Source organism: Salmo trutta, chromosome 16 (genome assembly GCF_901001165.1).
Source record: "Salmo trutta chromosome 16, fSalTru1.1, whole genome shotgun sequence".
NCBI lineage: Eukaryota > Metazoa > Chordata > Actinopteri > Salmoniformes > Salmonidae > Salmo > Salmo trutta.
The window spans coordinates 6,817,737-6,841,608 of NC_042972.1; the positions used below are offsets into that span (position 1 = coordinate 6,817,737).

The window sequence follows — 23,872 nt, forward strand, 5'->3', positions numbered from 1 at the left end:
TAGTACCTGTACTGTGGGTTCTGTGGTCACCAAACTGCCTTCAAGCTCAGTGGTCTCCCTTCACAGGAGTGGCAACTGGGAACATATAAATGCACAAAATCACTGGGACCAGCAGAAGCCTGATACGTTTAACACCCGAAGGGCTCGCACGTTGAAGGGCAAGGCACCTGTCCAGCAGCCCTGGAGAATGGAAAGTTGAGAGGAAGAGGACACATAGCGACCAGAACAACACATCATGGGGATCTGAACATAGAGAATGATGGACACAGGATATCATCTTTATATGTGTCATATTATGGCGTTCGTGAGTGCTCGGACATCAATCAAATAACAAATATAATTACATTTGAGACAATAGAGGCAATATTCATTTATTAAAGTAGTCAATTTTCTTCTATAATTTCTATGACTTGGCAAATAATCTAAAAGGCTGCACACCACCACAGAGTGTGGTTGTTTGAAAAGGTACTATTTGAAGGCAAAGCTGGCCAATTTACTGCAACCTACAGTTATGCAATGTTTGCTCAAGAGTATAATTAATTGGCTGATCCCTCCTGATGACCCGGATTGAATAATAGGGTGCGTTCAGCAGGATGCAACGTTTTGGAAGGTTCAGATAAAAATATGCTATGTTGAACAATATGTCTCTCCGACATTTAGAATATGGAAATACGTTTGTCTCTATTCATGACATGGAAATCTGCAATGCTCGAAGGTTTTGCGACTGAACGTAGCCCGTGTCATTCTTCCTTAACGAAGAAGCCCCACCTAGATGGCTACTTTAAAATGTTCCGCCCTCAATGGTAATGTAAATGCCAAAATGTATTTTATCCATCCAGAGTCCTCTATTAACTCCATGCGACTGAACAAATAGCCAGTATAGACCAGCAAACACCGGCCCCTAATTGCAATGAGGTGCACCTGGAGACAAATAGCTACACCTGGGTTAATTACGAATGTCACATAACATAAATACCAGGTGTATTGGGTCAATTAGCACAGTTGATTTTCTCTGTTACTACCACTCCTGTACCCGGCATCATGCAGCATGTTCAGACTAACGGTGGTCACATGTGAGTATACCAATTTTTTAAATATATAATGACCAAATGTTGTATTGAGAGTAATGGAAGTACATAGTCATATATGACTTGCGGGACATTACATGTCTATTGTTAAAAACAAATTTGTCTAACAAACTGTCACATTGCATGCATGGAATAAGAGACCAAATTCTTAACTTGATGACTACAGTACACTTAGTATAACTCAAATGCGGAGTATAGAGTCAAATGCTAAATTCTAGCTTCATGGTCCAAGTGCAATATGATGTGGAATGTTGCTGAACTAGCTGTGTGATGGTTGTTTCAGTGCTGGCTGCAGCTTGCTGTACACTAACAGATGGAGGTACTGTATGTAGTAATGATGATACTACTTAACCAAGCTAATGTGAGTGGTGTGTAATTCCTGTTTATTTGTCCTGTCAGCAATCAGCATCACGTGTGAAGGCTCTGATGCTTTACTGCAATGTGGTAAGCTAGTCAACACTACTGTATAGTCACCTATGATATTTTCTACTGTAGATTAGCGTCACTGGCCCACACCAGTCTTCGCTCTCCTTCATCCTCACCTTTCTCCTTTTCTTTGTCTCTCTTCCCCCCCCCCCCCATCTCCCTCAGATGGGGGTAAGATTCAAATCAAGCGTGCCAACTATGGTCGTCGTAAACACGATGTGTGTTCCATTGGGTGCCCCGATAACCAACTCACCGACACCAACTGCCTCAGCCAATCCACCACCAGCAAGATGGCAGAAAGGTACTAGAACCTGTGGTGTTTACCTGTAGGAACTCCTTGGCTGTGGTGTTAACAACCACCAGCTGCAAGAACCTGTAGTGTTTACCTGTGGGAACTCATGACCTCTACCTGTCTTTGACACAAACAGGTGCGGTGGGAAGAGCCAGTGTATTGTCCCGGCATCCAATTTGGTTTTTGGAGACCCCTGTGTCGGGACTTACAAGTACCTGGACACCAAATACTCCTGTGTCCAACAGCCCGAAACAAGTCAGTCTCTGAATGTGTGCTAATAATAGTTAGTGGTGGGCACCAATAGCCATAATTTAATTCCACATACTATCGGTATGACTGGCATGTTGGGATATTGTTTAATACTCCTACCCATTTTACTCTTTTGTAAAAGAGTGCACTCTGCTGATTGCTAGAAAAGGAATAGAATGGGTTGGTTCCCCTACAGTACCAGCTTGCTAACTTTGTTTTATTAAATGCTGCCTCATGGCCACAACATGTTTCATACATGCATTTGTTTCTCCAAGTGTAAACCACCTCACCTTCTAACTAACACTAGCTGGCACACAACCTGTGGTTATGGAACAATGTAGCCGGCAACAACTTTATTTAGCGTAGGGATGTCGGAGACCAGGCAGTGTGGTGCCAAGATGGACTAAGGAACTGCTTGTGGACTACAGGAAACAGAGGGCCAAGCCCCTCCCTACCAGGAGGCTAAAAAGATTTGTTATCAGCCCTCCGATCCTCAAATCTACAGCTGCATCCTTTGAGAGCTTTTTGACTGGCTGCATCACCACTAGGTATGGCATCTGTCCGCAAAGTGCTACAGAGTAGTGCGTACGGCCCAGTACATCACTGAGGCCGCGCTCCCTGCAATCAGGACCTCGACACCACGTGTGTCGGAAGGCCCTACATTGTCAATGCCTCAAGTCATACTGTCCTGTTACTCCATGACAAATGGTACGGATGCACCAAGTCTGGAACCAACAGGACCCTGAACGGCTTCTACTTCCCCCAAGCCATAAAACTGCTGAATGACTACCCCTGACTATCTGCATTGCTTTTTTTAAATTACTTTTTTGACATATGCTGCTGCTCCTTGTTATATGTACATATCTAGCTCAATTAGCAAGCAAGAACATCGCAGGGAAGTGGCTGAAGCTTGCTACCTAGCGCTACTCCCACAGATTTGTAAGGTATACAGATGTGGTGTAGTGGGTCGACTTTATTTTTAACCAGCTTAGAGCTAGCCAGCCAGTTTACTTAAAATGTTAGCATTTTTGAGGACTGCTCATAAGGAAGTGGAACTACAAGGGAACGTTGGAAGATGACGCGTCAAACTGTTTATACTTTAGTTCACGCTAACACATTTATAATGACTTTAAAGAAATGAGCCTGAAATCAACATTCCCTGTTAGTGCCCATCCCTAACACTTCACCAGGCTAATGTATGTCTTAATTTGTCTGGCCAGTGTGGTGTAACTCCTGTGTTGTCCTTGCAGTAAGCAGCATCATATGTGAAGGCTCTGATTCCCAACTACTATGTGGTAAGCTGGTTAGCACTACCGTACTGTATAATCATGTGGTGATGTATATTAGTCACTAGCCCACACAAACACCCAGATTTGGCCATCCTTTTCTTCTTTCTCTTCCTCAGATCGGGGTGAGATCCATATTCAGCGTGCCAACTATGGTCGTCGTCAACACGATGTGTGTTCCATTGGGCGCCCACACAAACAACTCAAAAACACCAACTGCATCAACCAATCCACCACCAGCACAATGTCAGAAAGGTAGTGAAACCTTTAGTGTGCATTTACCTGTAGGCACTCATTGGCTGTGGTGTTAACCTCTACCTGTTGACACACAGGTGTGATGGAGAGCGCCAGTGTATCGTCAAGGTATCCAACTCCGTGTTCGGCGACCCCTGTGTTGGAACTTATAAGTACTTGGATGTGGCTTACACCTGTGACTGAATGTGAGTTTGTGTGTGTATATATGTGCATGCACACATGACTGGGAACTAGAATGCTGGTGCTGACAATATGCCTTGCAGGAGTTCTTCCTGTGGAACCTGAAGATGTACAAGGCTTCTGGGATATCTTCATCAGGTTGTGCTGTTTTCTGCCAAATCAACTTCAATGACCATTGGGAACCTGTGTATTTTGTGTGGAAGCATTTCTGAACTGTGGTTGGTCTGAATTAAATGAAGTGTCAAAGACGAGACTGGTTGCCTCTTGTATGTTACTAAATGTCACACCAATATTTCTGAACATGTGTCCTTTATTCTTGCCTTTCACCGGACTCATTTGTACCTGGCGCTAACGTGCTTTTGTCTTGCTGTCTGTATTGTGTGCCCACCTTTATGCAGTTGTAAAATATTCATTGTGCTCTGGCCGGGCAAACTATTTTTAAACAATTGTACCTGCCTCTCAAATCACTGACAGGTAGTACTTATGACATCAGCAGGCTTACTTGATCTAATGTGTACACAAAGCAGACCTGGACCGTTAACCTTACAATGTGTAGACCCTACAAACCCTGATCATTAAGTGATTGGCTCAGCTCATGAGCCAAACAATACCGTGACGTGGACATTAAGCTTGAGGCTATTTCTAAGGCTGCTTTTGCTTGTCAGATTTTTAGAGAACAATAGGCGAGCTTCAATTGGCTAATGAATGGAGAAATGTATAACGCCCCACAGAATTTATGGGTCATAATGCGTCACACGGTTGCTAAGCTAATCATCATGCAATGCCTTCTCAAAGTCGAGAAACCTGCCTATTTTCCTCGCATACATAATGCCACTATTCCAAAGCAATACGATAATATCAAACATCTCGGCTTAGTTGCAATTTTGTACTTCCCAGAATTCATGCTAAAGTTGGGTTTTTTGAGCTAGTGCCCAATTGGCCCCAGAATGCACTGCGCAGCCCATTGACAACATATGGGCAACATACAAAATGGGCGTTAATATGATGCCAGTGGAGTTTCCCCATCTCAATGTATCTCTGGCACTGTCCCACACATTTCGGCGACGCACCAACATTGATCTGTCCATTGAAATCAAGTCTAAGTGGTAGATCTGTAGAGCGCTATTTCTACTGAGGAACGTTATTGTCGAACAGCTGAAAATAGTACTTTTGGTCTGAAAATATATTTTGCAGTTTAGATGGTATAATGATGCAACACTACTTTTATCGAAATTATGTGAACCAGAATTTCAGCAACCAGGAAATGGCAGCGTGATCCGCATAGTGCATTTATATTTCTATTATACCATCAATATGTCCTGTGGGACTGTCGTTGTTGTACTGCTGTACTCATCCCAAATAAAACCAATGGGCAATAAGAGACAGAATGCGATTGGATCATCTAATTGGCTTTCACAACTCTTGTAGAATTTCCACGTGGATGGGGATATTGTGTATTTAATCAAAGTCCACTGGAGGAAAATCGATTTTTAACTAAGACAATTTAACAATTTTTCCAGTACAATAGAGGTACAGTAAATCCCCTTATTGTTTGGGATACCTTTAAATGTACCTTCAGAGGTCATTCAATTCAATTTTCAACAACAATGAAAAGCAGTTTCTGGCTAAAGAGAAGACTAACAAGGGAAATACATTCACTAATAGTACAGGTAGATAGCAATAAAAACGAAACTACAGAGATACAAAATAATTTAGAGGAAAAACAAGATTTAGAGGAACAACAAGAGAGGAACTTATTCAAGAACCAACTAATATAATCTATTACCAAATGAAAGTAATCTGTGAGGAAGCTAAATGATCTCAAGATGCCGCAGACAGAGATGGTCGCCTCGCTTCAAGTCCTTAGGAAATTATGCAGTTATTTGTGTCCAACATTAGGGCACGAGTTGCCTTCCAGAGAGACAGAGATTGTAACATTCTCTGATTCACGGAAACATGGCTCACTCGGGATATGTTATCAAAGTCGATACAACCATCGGGTTTCTTCATGCGTCGCGCCGACAGAAACAAACATCTCTCTGGTAAGTGGAAGGCTGGGGGTTTATGCCTCATGATTAATGACTCATGGTGTAACAATATCAACATACAGTAACTCATGTCCTTTTGTTCACCTGACTTATATATCGCAAAACTCGGGCAAAACTGAATGCGCGAACCACCGCATTCAACCATGGAAAGAGGTCTGGGAATATAGCTGAATATAAACAGTGTAGTTATTCCCTCCGCAAGGCAATCAAACAAGCAGAATGTCGGTATAGGGAGAAAATGGAGTTGTAATTCAACGGCCAAGACACGAGACGTATGTGGCAGGGTCTACAGGAAATTACGGACTACAAATTTGTTCATAAAATGCCTGGAATTTTACAATTTTGGTGATTCTCTTTTAAAATGGGTAAAAGTACTGTATAGGTGTAAAATAGTAAATTGCGGCTACTTTTCAGAGAGTTTTGAATCATCAAGAGGACTTAAACAAGGGTGTCCGCTGTCACCATATCTATTCGTTATGGCCATCGAAATGCTAGCTACTAAAATCAGATCAAATAACAACATTAGAGGATTAGAAATCCAAGGTTTAAAAACAAAGGTGTCCATGTATGCCGATGACTCAAGTTTTTATTAAGTCCGCAAGCTAGATCCCTACAATGTCTCATTGAAGGTCTAGACACATTTTCTGGACTCTCTGGACTAAAACCTGTGTACAATGTTAGGTATTGGATCTTTAAAAAATACAACTTTACATTAATATGCAGTTTATCTTTAAAATTGACTGATGGTGAAGTAGACATACTTGGTATTCATATAAAAAATATTACATGAGCCCTACAAAATTAATTTCAATAGAAAACAGACAAGATCCTGCAACCATGGAGAGGTAAATTCCTGTCTATTTATATCAAATTTGCCCTGATTAACTCCTTAGTCATATCACAGTTTACTCACTTTCATATGGCGCTGCCTACTCCTGATGATTTGTTTTTCAATTCATATGAGCAAAAAATATTTATCTTAATTTGGGACGCTAAACCAGACAAGATACAGTGTGCCTATCTATATTTATTAATGTGTTTATTTTTATTTAACCAGGTAAGTTGACTGAGAACACATTCTCATTTACAGCAACAACCTGGGGATTAGTTACAGGGGAGAGGAGGGGAGATGAAGTAGCTAATTGTACACCGGCGATGATTAGGTGGCCATGATGGTAAGAAGGACAATTTGGGAATTTAGCCAGGACACTGGGGTTAACACCCCTACTCTTGCGATCAGTGCCATCGGATCTTTAGTGATCACAGAGAGTCAGGAAAGCCATTTAACATCCCATCCAAAAGATGGCACCCTACTGCCCTGGGTCAATGGGATATTTTTTAGACAAGACAGAAGGGTGCCTCCTACTGGCCTTCCAACACCACTTCGAGAAGCATCTGTTCTCCCATCCAGGGACTGACCAGGACCAATCCTGCTTAGCTTAAGAAGCAAAGCAGCAGTAAAATGCAGGGTGGTATGCAGGCCTAGCTCGCTATATAATGAATATGAATTGGGTGTGTTGCGGTTATTAAATATAAAAGCACTAAACTTCTCTCTAAAAGCTTCACTTATTCAAAAGTTCTACTTGAACCCTAAATAATCCTCAAGTAGATTACTAAAAAAAGCTAATCCATTGACTAAGATAGACTTTTTGGCCTGTGTACAGATTTCCATGTCTCATTTTGATTAATTGCAAATGATACTTTTTTCAAAGTATTTCTTTTTTTCAAACAAGCATTGCAGAACTGACTACAATTTCAATTTCATCCCACTGAAAGGATAGAACAAATATTACGGCTCTACTCAAATGTGATGGTTTATAAAAGACCTATATTTATGGGAAAAAAGTTTGAAAAGTGTATTTGTTTTTAAATGATATTGTCAATTGGAATGGTAGAATTGTCTTTCATGGAGTTATCAGAATTATTTGGAAAGGTCTGCTCAATCCAAGATTATAACCAATTGATTACATTACCCCAACAATGGAGGCAGGAAGAGGTAGGGAACTGGTCTGTCTGCCCAATATAAAGGACCAAAACTTGCAGAGGGAAAAAAATAGCTTAAATAGGAATGTTATAACAGTTTCATTTGAGGACCAGGATGTTGACATCTGTGCCATACAGATTGCAAAATTGTTGGGAAGAAATTTTTGATTTACCGATTCCATGGTACAGGGTGTACGAGTTGATTCAACATTTACATTTAAGTCATTTAGCAGACGCTCTCATCCAGAGCGACTTACAAATTGGTGCATTCACCTTATGATATCCAGTGGAACAACCACTTTACAATAGTGCATCTAAATCTATTAACCTCTCTCGGGTATGTGGGACGATTTCGTCCCACCTACGTAACAGCTACTGAAATTCCAGTGGCGCGATTTTTGAATCGTTAGAAATACTATTACTTCAATTTCTCAAACATATGACTATTTTACAGCTATTTAAAGACAAGAATCTCGTTAATCTAACCCCACTGTCCGATTTCAAAAAGGCTTTACAACGAAAGCAAAACATTAGATTATGTCAGCAGAGTACCCAGCCAGAAATAATCAGACACCCATTTTTCAAGCTAGCATATCATGTCACATAAACCCAAACCACAGCTAAATGCAGCACTAACCTTTGATGATCTTCATCAGATGACACACCTAGGACATTGTGTTATACAATACATGCATGTCTGTTCAATCAAGTTCATATTTATATCAAAAAACAGCTTTTTGCATTAGCATGTGACGTTCAGAAAAAGCATAACCCCCGCAAACTTCCGGGGAATTTACTAACAGTTTGCTAAATTACTCACGATAAACGTTCACAAAAAGCATAACAATTATTTTAAGAATTATAGATACATTACTCCTCTATGCACTCGATATGTCCGATTTTAAAATAGCTTTTCGGATGAAGCACATTTTGCAATAATCTAAGTACATAGCCCGGCATTACAGGGCTAGCTATTTAGATACCCACCCAGGTCAGCCTCCACCAAAATCACATTTCCTATAAGAAAAATGTTCTTACCTTGCTTGTTCTTCATCAGAATACACTGCCAGGACTTCTACTTCAATAACAAATGTTGGTTTGGTCCCAAATAATCCATCGTTATATCCAAACAGCGACGTTTTGTTCGTGAGTTCTAGACACTATCAGAATGCTTCTTCACGGTCCCGCGCATGGCGCATTGGCGTGTCAAAAATGTCTAAATATTCCATTACCGTACTTCGAAGCATGTCAACCGCTGTTTAAAACCAATTTTTATGCCAGTTATCTCGAAGATAAGTGATAATATTCCGACCGGGAGTATGCATTGAGCCTAAACAGCCGAATAAAATTTCTCCTCAGGAGCGACTCATGCACGCGCCTCATTCAAAGGTCCTCGGAGCAGCCACTTACAAAAGGTGATAATGTGTTTCAGCCTGAGACTCCCTCGTAAACCTTCAGTTATTTCCCGGGCTCTGAGAGCCTATCGGAGCCCTGGGAATTGTCACGTTACAGCTAAGATCCTTACTTTTCAATAAAAAGATGTAAGACGCACGACTCCTTGTCAGACAGGGTACTTCCTGCTTGAAACCTTGTCAGGTTTTTGCCTGCCATAGGAGTTCTGTTATACTCACAGACACCATTCAAACAGTTTTAGAAAATTCAGAGTGTTTTCTATCCAAACCTGAACAATAATATGCATATTCTAGCTTCTGAGTTGGTGTAGGAGGCAGTTAAAAATGGGAACATATTTTTTCCAAAATTCTCAATACTGCCCCCTAGCCCAGACAGGTTTTAAGGGGGGGGGTTAGAAGGATTACTTTATCCTATCCCAGGTGTTCCTTAAAGAGGTGTGGTTTCAGGTGTCTCAGGAAGGAGGTGATTGACTCCGCTGTCCTGGCGTCGTGGGGGAGCTTGTTCCACCATTGGGGTGCCAGAACAGCGAACAGTTTTGACTGGGCTGAGTGGGAACTGTGCTTCCTCAGAGGTAGGGAGGCGAGCAGGCCAGAGGTGGATGAACGCAGTGCCCTTGTTTGTGTGTAGGGCTTGATCAGAGCCTGAAGGTCCGGAGGTGCCGTTCCCCTCACAGCTCCGTAGGCAAGCACCATGGTCTTGTAGCGGATGCGAGCTTCAACTGGAAGCCAGTGGAGAGAGCGGAGGAGCGGGGTGACGTGAGAGAACTTGGGAAGGTTGAACACCAGACGGGCTGCGGCGTTCTGGATGAGTTGTAGGGGTTTAATGGCACAGGCAGGGAGCCCAGCCAACAGCGAGTTGCAGTAATCCAGACGGGAGATGACAAGTGCCTGGATTAGGACCTGCGCCGCTTCCTGTGTGAGGCAGGGTCGTACTCTGCGAATGTTGTAGAGCATGAACCTACAGGATCGGGTCACCGCCTTGATGTTAGTGGAGAACGACAGGGTGTTGTCCAGGGTCACGCCAAGGTTCTTAGCACTCTGGGAGGAGGACACAAGGGAGTTGTCAACCGTGATGGCGAGATCATGGAACGGGCAGTCCTTCCCCGGGAGGAAGAGCAGCGCCGTCTAGCCGAGGTTCAGCTTGAGGTGGTGATCCGTCATCCACACTGATATGTCTGTCAGACATGCAGAGATGCGATTTGCCACCTGGTTATCAGAAGGGGGAAAGGAGAAGATTGTGTGTCGTCTGCATAGCAATGATAGGAGAGACCATGTGAGGATATGACAGAGCCAAGTGACTTGGTTTAAAGCGAGAATAGGAGAGGGCCTAGAACAGAGCCCTGGGGGACACCAGTGGTGAGAGCACGTGGTGCAGACAGATTCTCGCCATGCCACCTGGTAGGAGCGACCTGTCAGGTAGGACGCAATCCAAGCGTGGGCCGAGCCGGAGATGCCCAGCTCGGAGAGGGTGGAGAGGAGGATCTGATGGTTCACAGTATCAAAGGCAGCCGATAGGTCTAGAAGGATGAGAGCAGAGGAGAATTAGTTAGCTTTAGCAGTGCGGAGAGCCTCCGTGACACAGAGAAGAGCAGTCTCAGTTGAATGCCCAGTCTTGAAACCTGACTGATTAGGATCAAAAAGGTCATTCTGAGAGAGATAGCAGGAGAGCTGGCCAAGGACAGCACGTTCAAGAGTTTTGGAGAGAAAAGAAAGGATACTGGTCTGTAGTTGACATCGGAGGGGTCAAGTGTAGGTTTTTTCAGAAGGGGTGCAACTCTCGCTCTCTTGAAGACGGAAGGGACGTAGCCAGCGGTCAAGGATGAGTTGATGAGCGAGGTGAGGTAGGGGAGAAGGTCTCCGGAAATGGTCCGGAGAAGAGAGGATAGGGTCAAGTGGGCAGGTTGTTGGGCGGCCGGCCGTCACAAGACGCAAGATTTCATCTGGAGAGAGAGGGGAGAAAGAGGTCAAAGCACAGGGTAGGGCAGTGTGAGCAGGACCAGCTGTGTCGTTTCACTTAGCAAACGAGGATCGGATGTCGTCGACCTTCTTTTCAAAATGGTTGACAAAGTCATCCGCAGAGAGGGAGGAGGGGGGGAGGAGGATTCAGGAGGGAGGAGAAGGTGGCAAAGAGCTTCCTAGGGTTAGAGGCAGATGCTTGGAATTTAGAGTGGTAGAAAGTGGCTTTAGCAGCAGAGACAGAAGAGGAAAATGTAGAGAGGGAGTGAAAGGATGCCAGGGAGGCGATTTTTCCTCCATTTCCGCTCGGCTGCCCGGAGCCCTGTTCAATTTTAGCTAAAAAGACTTGTGCTTTTCAGCTAAAATTGTATAGAATTCTTGCCAACAAAACGCTGAATATTTGGGGCATACAAAGTTCTGCAGATTTTGTTGTGAGGATACAGAATTGACCATTTATTTTGGTATTGTCTTCAAGCAGCCTGTCAGGAATGGCTGAAAATGTATAACATAGATCTGAAATGGACCCTAGAAATACTGGAGATCTCGTCAATTACTAACGCTCATAGTAAAAGATTATATCTAATTGAATAGACTCTAGACTGAGTTAAACTGTATTGTTGAAAGATATGCTGCATAGAAATCCGAAGGGTTGCCAGTAGAGACAGGCGGGATGGGCTAAGGGAACTGTGATGTGGAATTGGAGACAAGTGGGAGTGGAGTTGCTGGGCGAAGGATAGAATGACAGATCTAAATTATATATAAAAGGTAAATACTTTGACACTGAGGGGCTGTGTTGATATAGTTGAGGCTGATGCCATGCAGGCATTTGTACACTCATTCAAATGCACCAAGATGGACATGGTGCCATACATGCACTCAAACATTGGCCTTGCTGTTGTATTGTCCTGGATGTTTGTGGTGCAGGGAATGGAATTCTATTTATTCTCTGGATGGAATCTGATGGTTGAGGGGCTGCTCTTGGAACAGTGTTGGACCACGTTTTTGACATTGTGGAGATCTGTCGATGTGCCCTTGAGCAGGGCGTTGACCCTGTTTGCGTGTCTTTGGATCAGAGGCTGTTAGATGACTAATGTGATGTAGTTGGCCAGCTTCCCTGCAAGTATGATTAAGAGAAGAAACAGCCTCTAGCTTAATTTACACATCACAGTAACATTTGGTTCATGATCTGAGCCAATCACTTACTGAGGTACATTTGTAGGGTCTACACATTGTATAACCTGTCCAGGTCTGCTTTGTCACCAGGTTAGCTGTTGATGCATACAAATTAGGTCAAGTAAGCATGCTGATGTCATAAGTACAACTTGTCAGTGATTTGAGAGGCAGGTACAATTGATTTAAAAATAGTTTGACCATCCAGAGCATTTTACAACTGCCTAAAGGTGGGCACAGAATACAGAGAAAGGCACGTTAGCGCCAAGTACAAATGAGTCCGGAGAAAGGCAACAATAAAGGACACACGTTCAGAAATATTAGTGACATTTAGTAATATACAAGAGGCAACCAGTCTTGTCTTTGACACTTCATTTAATTCAGACCAACCACAGTTCAGAAATGCTTCAACACAAAATACACAGGTATACAATGGTCATTGAAGGAAAACAGCACAACCTGATGATGATATCCCAGAAGCCTTGAACATCTTCAGGTTCCACAGGAAGATATCCTGCAAGGCATACTGTCAGCACCAGCATTCTAGTTCCCAGTCATGTGTGCATGCACATATATAAAACTCACATTCAGTCACAGGTGTAAGCCACATCCAAGTACTTATAAGTTCCAACACAGGGGTCGCCGAACACGGAGTTGGATACCTTGACGATACACTGGCGCTCTCCGTCACACCTGTGTGTCAACAGGTAGAGGTTAACACCACAGCCAATGAGTGCCTACAGGTAAATGCACACTAAAGGTTTCACTACCTATCTGACATTGTGCTGGTGCTGGATTGGCTGAGGCAGTTGGTGTTTTTGAGTTGGTTATCGGGGCGCCCAATGGAACACACATCGTGTTGACGACGACCATAGTTGGCACGCTGAATATGGATCTCACCCCGATCTGAGGAAGAGAAAGAAGAAAAGGATGGCCAAATCTGGGTGTTTGTGTGGGCTAGTGACTAATATACACGTCACCACATGATTATACCGTACGGTAGTGCTAACCAGCTTACCACATAGTAGTTGGGAATCAGAGCCTTCACATACGATGCTGCTTACTGCAAGGACAACACAGGAGTTACACCACAATGGCCAGACAAATTAAGACATACATTAGCCTGGTGAAGTGTTAGGGATGTTGATTTCAGGTGCATTTTTTAAAGTCATTTTAAACTTGTCGGCATGTACTAAAGTATAAAGGGCTATGCGCGTCATCTTTCACCGTTACCTTGTAGTGTCAGTTCCTTATGAGCAGGTCTCAAAAGGCTAATATGTTAAGCAAACAGGCTGGCTAGACTGAAACTGGTGAAAAATAAAGTCAACCCGCTACACCAAATCTGCATTTCTATGCCATGCTGTGTCAGACTAGCTGTATACCCTACAAATCTGTGGGAGTAGCGCTAGCTAGTTACCGTTCACTGAAACATATTCAGTCTAAAACCAGATTAAGTGCGCACAAGCATCAAATAAGCTTAAGCCACTTCCCGTCCGTGTTCTTGCTGGCTAATTGAGCTTGATATGTACATCTAAAAAGGAACAGCATATGAGACAAGTCAAAAAGGGTCAATGCAGATAGTCGGGGGTAGTCATTCAGGAGTTATGGCTTGGGGGAAGTAGAAGCTGTTCAGGTTCCAGACTTGGTGCATCCGTACCATTTGTCAGTGGCCAGTGTCATTGACAATGTAGGGCTTTCCGACACGTGTGGTGTCGAGATGCTGATGGCAGGGAGCGCGGCCTCAGTGATGTACAGGGCCCTACGCACTACCCTCTGGCATATGACCGCAACGTGCTACATACCTAGTGGTAATGCAGCCAGTCAAAAAGCTCTCAATGGTGCAGCTGTAGAATTGAGCATCGGAAGGCTGATAGCAAATCCTTTTAGCCTCCTGGCAGGGAGGGACTCGGCCCTCCGTTTCCTGTAGTCCACAATCAGTTCCTTTGTCTTGACGATATTGTCGTCTTGGCACCACACTGCCAGGTCTCCGACCTCCCTATAGGCTTCGCTAACTAAAGATGTTGCCGGCTACATTGTTCCATAACCACAGCTTGTGTGCTAGGGTTAGTTAGCAGGTGAGGGTGGCTTAAACATGGATAAATAAATGCATGTATTTAACACGTTGTGGCCATAAAACAGAATTTAATAACAAAGCTGGTACCATAGGGGAACCAACCCATTCTAGTCATCAGCAGAGTGCACGCTTTTACAAAAGAGTAAAATGGGTAGGAGTATTAAACAATATCCCAACATGCCAGTCATACCGATAGTAGGTGGAATTCAATTATGGCCATTGGTGCCCACCACTAACTATTATTAGCACACATTCAGAGACTGACTTGTTTCGTGCTCTTGGACACAGGAGTATTTGGTGTCCAGGTACTTGTAAGTCCCAACACAGGGGTCCCCAAAAACGAAATTGGATGCCGGGACAACACACTGGCTCTTTCCATCGCACCTGTTTGTGTCAAAGACAAGTAGAGGTCATGAGTTCCCACAGGTACACACTACAGGTTCAAATATCTTTTTACCATCTTGCTGGTGGTTCTTACCACTACAGCCAAGGAGTTCCTACAGGTAAACACCACTGGTTCTAGTACCTTTCTGCCATCTTGCTGGTGGTGGATTGGCTGAGGCAGTTGGTGTCGGTGAGTTGGTTATCGGGGCGCCCAATGGAACACACATCGTGTTTACGACGACCATAGTTGGCACGCATGATTTGAATCTGACCTCCATCTGAGGGAGATGGGGGAAGAGATCAAGAAAAGTAGAAAGGCGAGGGACGAAGGAGAGTGAAGACTGGGTCTCTTTGGTGTGGGCCAGTGACAGCTAATCTACAGTAGAAAATATCATAGGTAGTGTTGACAGTAGGTACAGTAGTGTTGACTAGCTTACCACATTGCAGTAAAGCATCATGGCCTTCACACGTGATGCTGATTGCTGCCAGGACAAATAAACAGGAGTTACACACCACTCACATTAGCTTGGTTAAGTAGTATCATCATTATTACATACAGTACCTCCATCTGTTAGTGTACAGCAAGCTGCAGCCAGCACTGAAACAACATCACACAGCTAGTTCAGCAACATTCCACATCATATGCACTTGGGCCATGAAGGTATACTCCAGCATTTAAGTTATACTAAGTGTACTGTAGTCATCAAGTTCAGAATTTTGTCTCTTATTCCATGCATGCAATGTGACAATTTGTTAGACAATTTTGTTTTGAACAATAGAAATTGAATGTCCCTCAGGTCATCAATGACACATACTTCCATTACTCTCAAATACAAACATTTGGTCATTTATATTCTAATCTGCATCAGATACAGATTATGTATACTCACATGCGGCCACCGTCAGTCTGAACATGCGCATGATGCCGGGTACAGGAGTGGTAATAACAGAGAAAATGCAACTGATGCTAATTAGACCCAATACACCTGGTATTTATGTTATGGGACATGTCTTAATTAACCCAGGTGTATCTATTTGTCTCCAGGTGCACCTCATTGCAATTAGGGGCCGGTGTTTGCTAGTCTATACCTGGCTATTTGTTCAGTCTCATGGAGTTAGATAGAGGACTCTGGATGGATAAAAATACATTTTGGCATTAACATTGCCATTGAGGGCGGAACATTTTAAAGTAGCCATCTAGGTGGGGCTTCTTCGTTAAGGAAGAATCACACGGGCCACGTTCAGTCTCAAAACCTTCGAGCGTTGCAGATTTCCATGTCATGAATAGAGACAACGTATTTCCTTATTCTAAATGTCGGAGAGACATATTTGTTCAACATAGCATATTTTTTATCTGAACCTTCCAAAACGTTGCATCCTGCTGAACGCACCCTATTATTCAATCCGGGTCATCAGGAGGGATCAGCCAATTAATTATACTCTTGAGCAAACATTGCATAACTGTAGGTGGCAGTAAATTGCCAGCTTTGCCTTCAAATAGTACCTTTTCAAACAACACACTCTGTGGTGGTGTGCAGCCTTTTAGATTGTTTGCCAACTCATAGAAATTATAGAAGAAAATGGACTACTTTAATAAAATGAATATTGCCTCTATTGTCTCAAATGTAATTACATTTGTTATTTGATTGATGTCCGAGCGCTCACGAATGCCATAATAGGACACATATAAAGATGATTTCCTGTGTCCATCATTCTCTATGGTCAGATCCCCATGATGTGTTGTTCTGGTGGCTATGTGTCCTCTTCCTCTCAACTTTCGATTCTCAGGGCTGCTGGACAGGTGCCTTGCCCTTCAACGTGCGAGCCCTTTGGGTGTTAAACTTATCAGGCTTCACCGCTGCGGTCCGGAAATGCTGGTCCCAGTGATTTTGTGCATTTATATGTTCCCAGTTGCCACTCCTGTGAAGGGAGACCACTGAGCTTGAAGGCAGTTTGGTGACCACAGAATCCACAGTAAAGGTAATATACTGTGAACATTATTAAAGTGAACCGTGTTGAATGACTATGTACAGTCGTGGCCAAAAGTTTTGTATGATGGCAATTTGCATATACTCCAGATCAGATGAATTGCAATTAATTGCAAAGTCCCTCTTTGCCATGCAAATGAACTGAATCCCCCAAAAACATTTCCACTGCATTTCAGCCCTGCCACAAAAGGACCAGCTGATATCATGTCAGTGATTATCTCGTTAACACACGTGTGAGTGTTGACGAGGATAAGGCTGGAGATCACTCTTTCATGCTGATTGAGTTCGCATAACAGACTGGAATATTCAAAAGGAGGGTGGTGCTTGGAATCATTGTTCTTCCTCTGTCAACCATGCTTACCTGCAAGGAAACATGTGCCGTCATCAGTGCTTTGCACAAAAAGGGCTTCACAGGCAAGGATATTGCTGCCAGTAAGATTGCACCTAAATCAACCATTTATCGGATCATCAAGAACTTCAAGGAGAGCGCTTCAAATGTTGTGAAGAAGGCTTCAGGGCGCCCAAGAGAGTTCCTCAAGCACCAGGACCGTCTCCTAAAGTTGATTCAGCTCCTGACTCAGGGCACCATCAGTACAGAGCTTGCTCATGAATGGCAGCAGGCAGGTGTGAGTGCATCTGCACGCACAATGAGGCGAAGACTTTTGGAGGATGGCCTGGTGTCAAGAAGGGCAGCAAAGAAGCCGCTTCTCACCAGGAAAAACATCAGGGACAGACTGATATTCTGCAAAAGGTACAGGGATTGGAATGCTGAGGACTGGGGTAAAGTCATTTTCCTCAGCAGCCCGCTACCTGTCTGAATCGTCGTGTCTCCAGCTCGCCAGGCTACTCACTGGACCCAATGATGATCATTCGGCTACGCATGCCTCTCCATAATGTCAATGTGCCTCGTCCATTGCTGTTTTGGTTAGTAATTATTGCCTTATTTCATTGTAGAGTCTCTAGCCATGCTCAATACGCCTTAGCTAACCTTTTAGTTCCACCTTCCAAACATGCGGTGACCTCACCTGGTTGAAATGATGTTTCTAGAAACAATATCTCTCTCATCGTCACTCAATGCATAGGTTTTCCTCCACTGTATTCACATCCTACCATACCTTTGTCTGTACATTATGCCTTGAATCTATTCTACCGTGCCCAGAAACCTGCTCCTTTTACTCTCTGTTCCGAACATACTAGACGACCAGTTGTTATAGCCTTTAGCCGTACACTTATCCTACTTCTACTCTGTTCCTCTGTTGATGTAGAGGTTAACCCAGGCTCTGCAGTGCCTAGCTCCACTCCCATTCCCCAGGCGCTCTCAATTGTTGACTTCTCTAACCGTACGTAAAAGCCTTGGTTTCATGCATGTTAACATTAGAAGCCCCCTCCCTAAGTTTATTATATTCACTGCTTTAGCAAACTCTGCCAACCCGGTGGTCCTAGCTGTGTCTGAATCCTGGTTTAGGAGGACCACCAAAACCCCTGAAATTTCCATCCCTAACTATAACATTTTCCGACAAGATAGAACTGCCAAAGGAGGCAGAGTTGCAATCTACTGCAGCGTTAGCCCGCAGAGTTCTGTCTTACTATCCAGGTCAAAGAATTTGACCTTGTACTTTTAAAAATCAACCTTTCCAGAAACAAGTCTCTCACTGTTGCCACTTGCTATAGACCACCTTCTGTGCCCTGGACACCATATGTGAACTGATTGCCCTCCATCTATCTTCAGAGCTCGTGCTGTTAGGTGACCTATACTGGGATATGCTTAACACCCCGGCCATCCTACAATCTAAGATTGATGCCCTCAATCTCACACAAATTATCAATGAACCTACCAGGTACAACCCCAAATCCGTAAACACGGGCACCTCATATATATCATCCTAACCAACGTGCCCTCCAAATACACCTCTGCAGTCTTCTACCAGGATGTCAGCAATCACTGCCAAATTGCCTGCGTCCGTAATGGGTCTGCGGTCAAACAACCACCTCTCATCATGTTCAAACGCTTCCTAAAACACTTCAGCGAGCAAACCGTTCTAATCGACCATGACCGGGTATCCTGGATGGATTTTGACCTCATTCCGACAATAGAGGATGCCTGGTTATTCATTAAAAGTGCTTTCCTCACCATCTTAAATAAGCATGCCCCATTCAAAAAATTTAGAACCAGGAACAGATATGGACCTTGGTTCACTCCAGACCTGACTGCTCTTGACCAGCACAAAAACAACCTGTGGCGTACTGCATTAGCATTGAATAGCCCCCGCGATATGCAACTTTTCAGGGAAGTTAGGAAAGCAAAGGCTAGCTTTTTCAAACGGAAATTTTCATCCTGTAACACGAACTCCAAAAAGTTCTGGGATACTTTCACCACCGATAAATCCATGATAATTGAGAATTTCAATAAGCATTTTTCTATGGCTGGCTGTGCTTTCCACCTGGCTACCCCTACCCAGGTCAACAGCCCTGCACCCCCCACATCAACTTGCCAAAGCCTCCCCATCCTTCACCCAAATCCAGATTGCTGATGTTCTAATAGTGCTGCAAAACCTGGACCCCTACAACTCAGCCGGGCTAGACAATCTGGACCGTCTCTTTCTAAAATTATCAGCCAAAATTGTTGAAACCCCTATTACTAGCCTGTTCAACCCCTCTTACGCATCGTCTGAGATCCCCAAAGATTGGAAAGCTGTCATCCCCCTCTTCAAGGTCATCACCCTCTTCAAAGGGGGAGACACTCTAGACCCAAATTGCTACAGATCTATATCTATCCTACCCTGCCTTTCTAAGGTCTTCGAAAGTCAAGTTAACAAACAGATCACCGACCGTTTCGAATCCCACCGTAATTTCTCCGCTATGCAATCTGGTTTCCGAGCTGGTCGTGGGTGTACCTCAGCCACGCTCAAGGTCCTAAAATATATCATAACCGCCATCGATAAGAGACAATACTGTGCAGCTGTATTCATCGACCTGGCCAAGGCTTTCGACTCTGTCAATCACCACATTCTTATCGGCAGACTCAACAACCTTGGTTTCTCAAATGACTGCCTAGCCTGGTTCACCAACTTCTTCTCAGACAGAGTTCAGTGGGTCAAATCGGAGGGCCTGTTGTCCATACCTCTGGCAGTCTCTATGGGGGTGCCACAGGGTTATATTCTCTGGCCGACTCTTTTCTCTGTATACATCAATGATGTTGCTCTTGCTGCCGGTGATTCTCTGATCCACCTCTACGCAGATGACACCATTTTGGATACTTCTGGCACTTCTTTGGACACTGTGTTAATCTAAGCACACTGTCCAATTTCAAAAAAGCTTTACAACGAAAGCAAAACATTAGATTATGTCAGCAGAGTACCCAGCCAGAAATAATCAGACACCCATTTTTCAAGCTAGCATATAATGTCACAAAAACCAAAACCACAGCTAAATGCAGCACTAACCTTTGATGATCTTCATCAGATGACACTCCTAGGACATTATGTTATACAATACATGCATGTTTTGTTCAATCAAGTTCATATTTATATCAAAAACCAGCTTTTTACATGTGACTAGCATGTGACTAGCATTCCCACCGAACACGTCCGGTGAATTTACTAAATTACTCACGATAAACGCTAAAAAAAACACAACAATTATTTTAAGAATTATAGATACAAAACTCCTTTATGCAATCGCTATGTCCGATTTTAAAATAGCTTTTTGGTGAAAGCACATTTTGCAATATTCTGAGTAGATAGCCTGGCCATCACAGGTTTGCTATTTTGACACCCACCAAGTGTGGTACTCACCAAACTCAGATTTACTATAAGAAAAATTGGATTACCTTTGCTGTTCTTCGTCAGAATGCACTCCCAGGACTTCTACTTCAATAACAAATGTTGGTTTGGTTCCAAATAATCCATAGTTATGTTCAAATATCCTCTGTTTTGTTCGTGCGTTCAAGACACTATCCGAAGGGTGACAAAGGGTGACGCGCCCGACGCGTTTCGTGACAAAAAAATCTAAATATTCCATTACCGTACTTCGAAGCATGTCAACCGCTGTTTAAAAATCAATTTTTGTGCAATTTTTCTCGTAAAAAAGCGATAATATTCAGACCGGGAAACCCTGTTTTCGTTCAAAGACGAAAAAATAAAAACATGCTGTCGTCTCGTGCACGCACCCCCAGTCTCATTGTTCTCTGATCGACCACTATCCAAATGCGCTACTGATTTTCAGCAATGGCCTGCAAAGTCATCATTCAACGTTCTGCCGCCTTCTGAGAGCCTATGGGAGCCGTAGGAATTGTCACGTTACAGCAGAGATCCTCAGTTTTCAATAAAGAGAGTGTAGAAGGCCAAGAAATGGTCAGAGAGGGCACTTCCTGTAAGGAATCTTCTCAGGTTTTTGCCTGCCATATGAGTTATGTTATACTCACAGACACCATTCAAACAGTTTTAGAAACTTTAGGTTGTTTTCTATCCAAAGCCAATAATGACATGCATATTCTAGTTTCTGGGCAGTAGTAATAACCAGATTAAATCAGGTACGTTTTTTATCCGGCCGTGCAAATACTGCCCCCTACCCTAGAGAGGTTAACTTGCCTTTCAAAGACCTTAGAAAGGCAGGGTAGGATAGATATGGGTCTAGAGTGTCTCCCCCTTTGAAGAGGGGGATGACAGCTTTCCAATCTTTGGGGATCTCAGACGATGTGAAAGAGAGGCTGAACAGGCTAGTAATAGGGGTTGCAACAATTTTGGCTGATAATTTTAGAATGAGACGGTCCAGATTGTCTAGCCCGGCTGAGTTGTAGGGGTCCAGATTTTGCAGCACTATCAGAACATCAGCTATCTGGATTTGGGTGAAGGATGGGGGAGGCTTTGGCAAGTTGATGTGGGGGGTGCAGGGCTTTTGACCTGGGTAGGGGTAGCCAGGTGGAAAGCACGGACAGCCGTAGAAAAAAGCTTATTGAAATTCTCAATTATCATGTATTTATCGGTGGTGACAGTGTCCCAGAACTTTTTGGAGTTCGTGTTACAGGATGAAAATGTCCGTTTGAAAATGCTAGCCTTTGCTTTCCTAACTTCCCTGAAAAGTTGCATATCGCAGGGTCTATTCGATGCCAATGCAGTACGCCACAGGATGTTTTTGTGCTGGTCAAGAGCAGTCAGGTCTGGAGTGAACCAAGGTCCATATCTGTTCCCGGTTCTACATTTTTTTAATGGGGCATGCTCATTTAAGATGGTGAGGAAAGCACTTTTAATGAATAACCAGGCTTCCTCTATTGTCGGAATGAGGTCAAAATCCTTCCAGGATACCCGGGCCCGGTCGATTGGACAGGTTTGCTCGCTGAAGTGTTTTAGGAAGCTTTTGAAAATGATGAGGTGGTTGTTTGACAGCAGACCCATTACGGACGCAGGCAATGAGGCAGTGATCGCTGAGATCCTGGTTGAAGACAGCAGAGGTGTATTTGAAGGGCATGTTGGTTAGGATGATATATATGAGGGTGCCCGTGTTTACGGATTTGGGATTGTACATGGTAGGTTCATTGATAATTTGTGTGAGATTGAGGGCATCAAGCTTAGATTCTAGGATGGCTGGGGTGTTAAGCATATCCCAGTTTTGGTCACCTAAGAGCACAAGCTCTGAAGATAGATGGGGGAAATCAGTTCACATATGGTGTCCAGGGCACAGAAAGTGGTCTATAGCAATTGGCAAAGATGAGAGACTTGTTTCTGGAAAGGTTGATTTTTAAAAGTAGAAGCTCATATTGTTTGGGCACAGACCAGGATAGTAAGACAGAACTCTGCAGGCTAACGCTGCAGTAGATTGAAACTTTGCCTCCTTTGGCAGTTCTATCTTGTCGGAAAATGTTATAGTTAGGGATGGAAATTTCAGGGGTTTTGGTGGTCCTCCTAAACCAGGATTCAGACACGGCTTGGACAACCATGTTGGCAGAGTGTGCTAAAGCAGTGAATAAAATAAACTTAGGGAGGGGGCTTCTAATATTAACATGCATGAAACCAAGGCTTTTAAGTCAACAAATGAGAGTTCCTGGGGAATGGGAGTGGAGCTAGGCACTGGAGGGCCTGGGTTAACCTCTACATTACCAAAGGACCAGATTAGGAGTAGGATAAGTGTACGGCTAAATTCTATAACAACTGGTCGTCTAGTACGTTCGGAACAGAGAGTAAAAGTAGCAGGTTTCTGGGCACGGTAGAATAGATTCAAGGCATAATGTACAGGCAAGGGCATGGTAGGATGTGAGTACAGTGGAGGTAAATCTATGCATTGAGTGACGATGAGAGAGATATTGTCTCTAGAAACATCATTTCAACCAGGTGAGGTCACCGCATGTTTGGAAGGTGGAACTAAAGGGTTAGCTAAGGCGTATTGAGCATGGCTAGAGACTCTACAATGAAATAAGGCAATAATTACTAACCAAAACAGCAATGGACGAGGCACATTGACATTAGGGAGAGGCATGCATAGCCGAGTGATCATCATTGGCTCCAGTGAGTAGCTTGGCGAGCTGGACACACGACGATTCAGACAGCTAGCTGGCCGGGGCTAGCAGATGTGCATTCGAGGGATGTCGCAACGGAAGAAGTCAGTTGTAGCCCCTTCGTGCTGTTACGTCGGCAGATCAGTCGTGATGGATCATTTGGGCTCCGTGTAGTAAAAGGGTCCAGGCCAATTTGAAAAATAGGTATAGTAGCCCCAAAAGAATTAGCGGGCTGCGTCTAGAAGGCTAGTAGATGGGCATTCGAGGGATGACGTTACGGGGGAGCCAGTTGAAAAGCCCCTCGGGTGGATTACATCGGTAGTCCAGTCGTGAAGGATCGTCGGGGCTCCGTATCGGCAATAAAAGGGGTCCAGGCCAATTGGCAAAATAGGTATTGAAGCCTAAGGAGTGGCTGATGGACTTCTTTAGCTAGCTGGGAGATGGGCCTAGCATGAAATAACTCCAGGCTAATAGGCGCTTGCTTCGGGACAGAGACGTTAGCCAGGAGAAGCCAATCCGATAGCAGCTAGCTGCGATGATCCAGTTGAAAAGGTTTAGAGCTTGAAGTGGGAATAAGGAGATATGGAGAAA

At 43.8% G+C, this 23,872-nt stretch overlaps 2 protein-coding genes across 2 annotated transcripts in view; one reads left to right on the top strand and one right to left on the bottom strand.

Moving 5' to 3' along the window:
- Positions 1 to 4,029, top strand: part of LOC115150008 (L-rhamnose-binding lectin CSL3) — a 106,356-nt gene extending 102,327 nt beyond the window's left edge. Inside the window, exons 7-9 of the mRNA XM_029692869.1 lie at positions 3,461 to 3,596; positions 3,674 to 3,781; positions 3,860 to 4,029. Coding sequence (XP_029548729.1) covers positions 3,461 to 3,596; positions 3,674 to 3,779 — 242 coding nt within the window. The 3' untranslated portion in view covers positions 3,780 to 3,781; positions 3,860 to 4,029. The remainder of the gene's footprint in view (positions 1 to 3,460; positions 3,597 to 3,673; positions 3,782 to 3,859) is intronic.
- An 8,673-nt stretch (positions 4,030 to 12,702) lies between these two features.
- On the bottom strand, positions 12,703 to 15,756 carry LOC115150017 (L-rhamnose-binding lectin CSL3-like). Its single transcript, XM_029692875.1, has 9 exons — positions 15,694 to 15,756; positions 15,366 to 15,401; positions 15,241 to 15,285; positions 14,946 to 15,081; positions 14,685 to 14,803; positions 13,364 to 13,408; positions 13,116 to 13,251; positions 12,931 to 13,038; positions 12,703 to 12,859 (listed from the first exon to the last, which is right to left on the bottom strand). Exons 1-8 carry the CDS (start codon positions 15,722 to 15,724, stop codon positions 12,933 to 12,935), a joined length of 654 nt encoding a protein of 217 aa, XP_029548735.1. The 5' UTR covers positions 15,725 to 15,756; the 3' UTR covers positions 12,703 to 12,859; positions 12,931 to 12,932.
- Positions 15,757 to 23,872: the final 8,116 nt, after the last annotated feature.

Coding starts and splice junctions, on each gene's coding strand:
- LOC115150017 (XM_029692875.1), bottom strand. CDS start 15,724: ATGCGCATGTTCAGACTGACGGTGGCCGCAT. Junction 15,402..15,693: donor CAGACTGACGGTGGCCGCAT/GTGAGTATACAT, acceptor ATGTTGTTTCAG/TGCTGGCTGCAGCTTGCTGT. Junction 13,252..13,363: donor TGATTCCCAACTACTATGTG/GTAAGCTGGTTA, acceptor TCTCTTCCTCAG/ATCGGGGTGAGATCCATATT.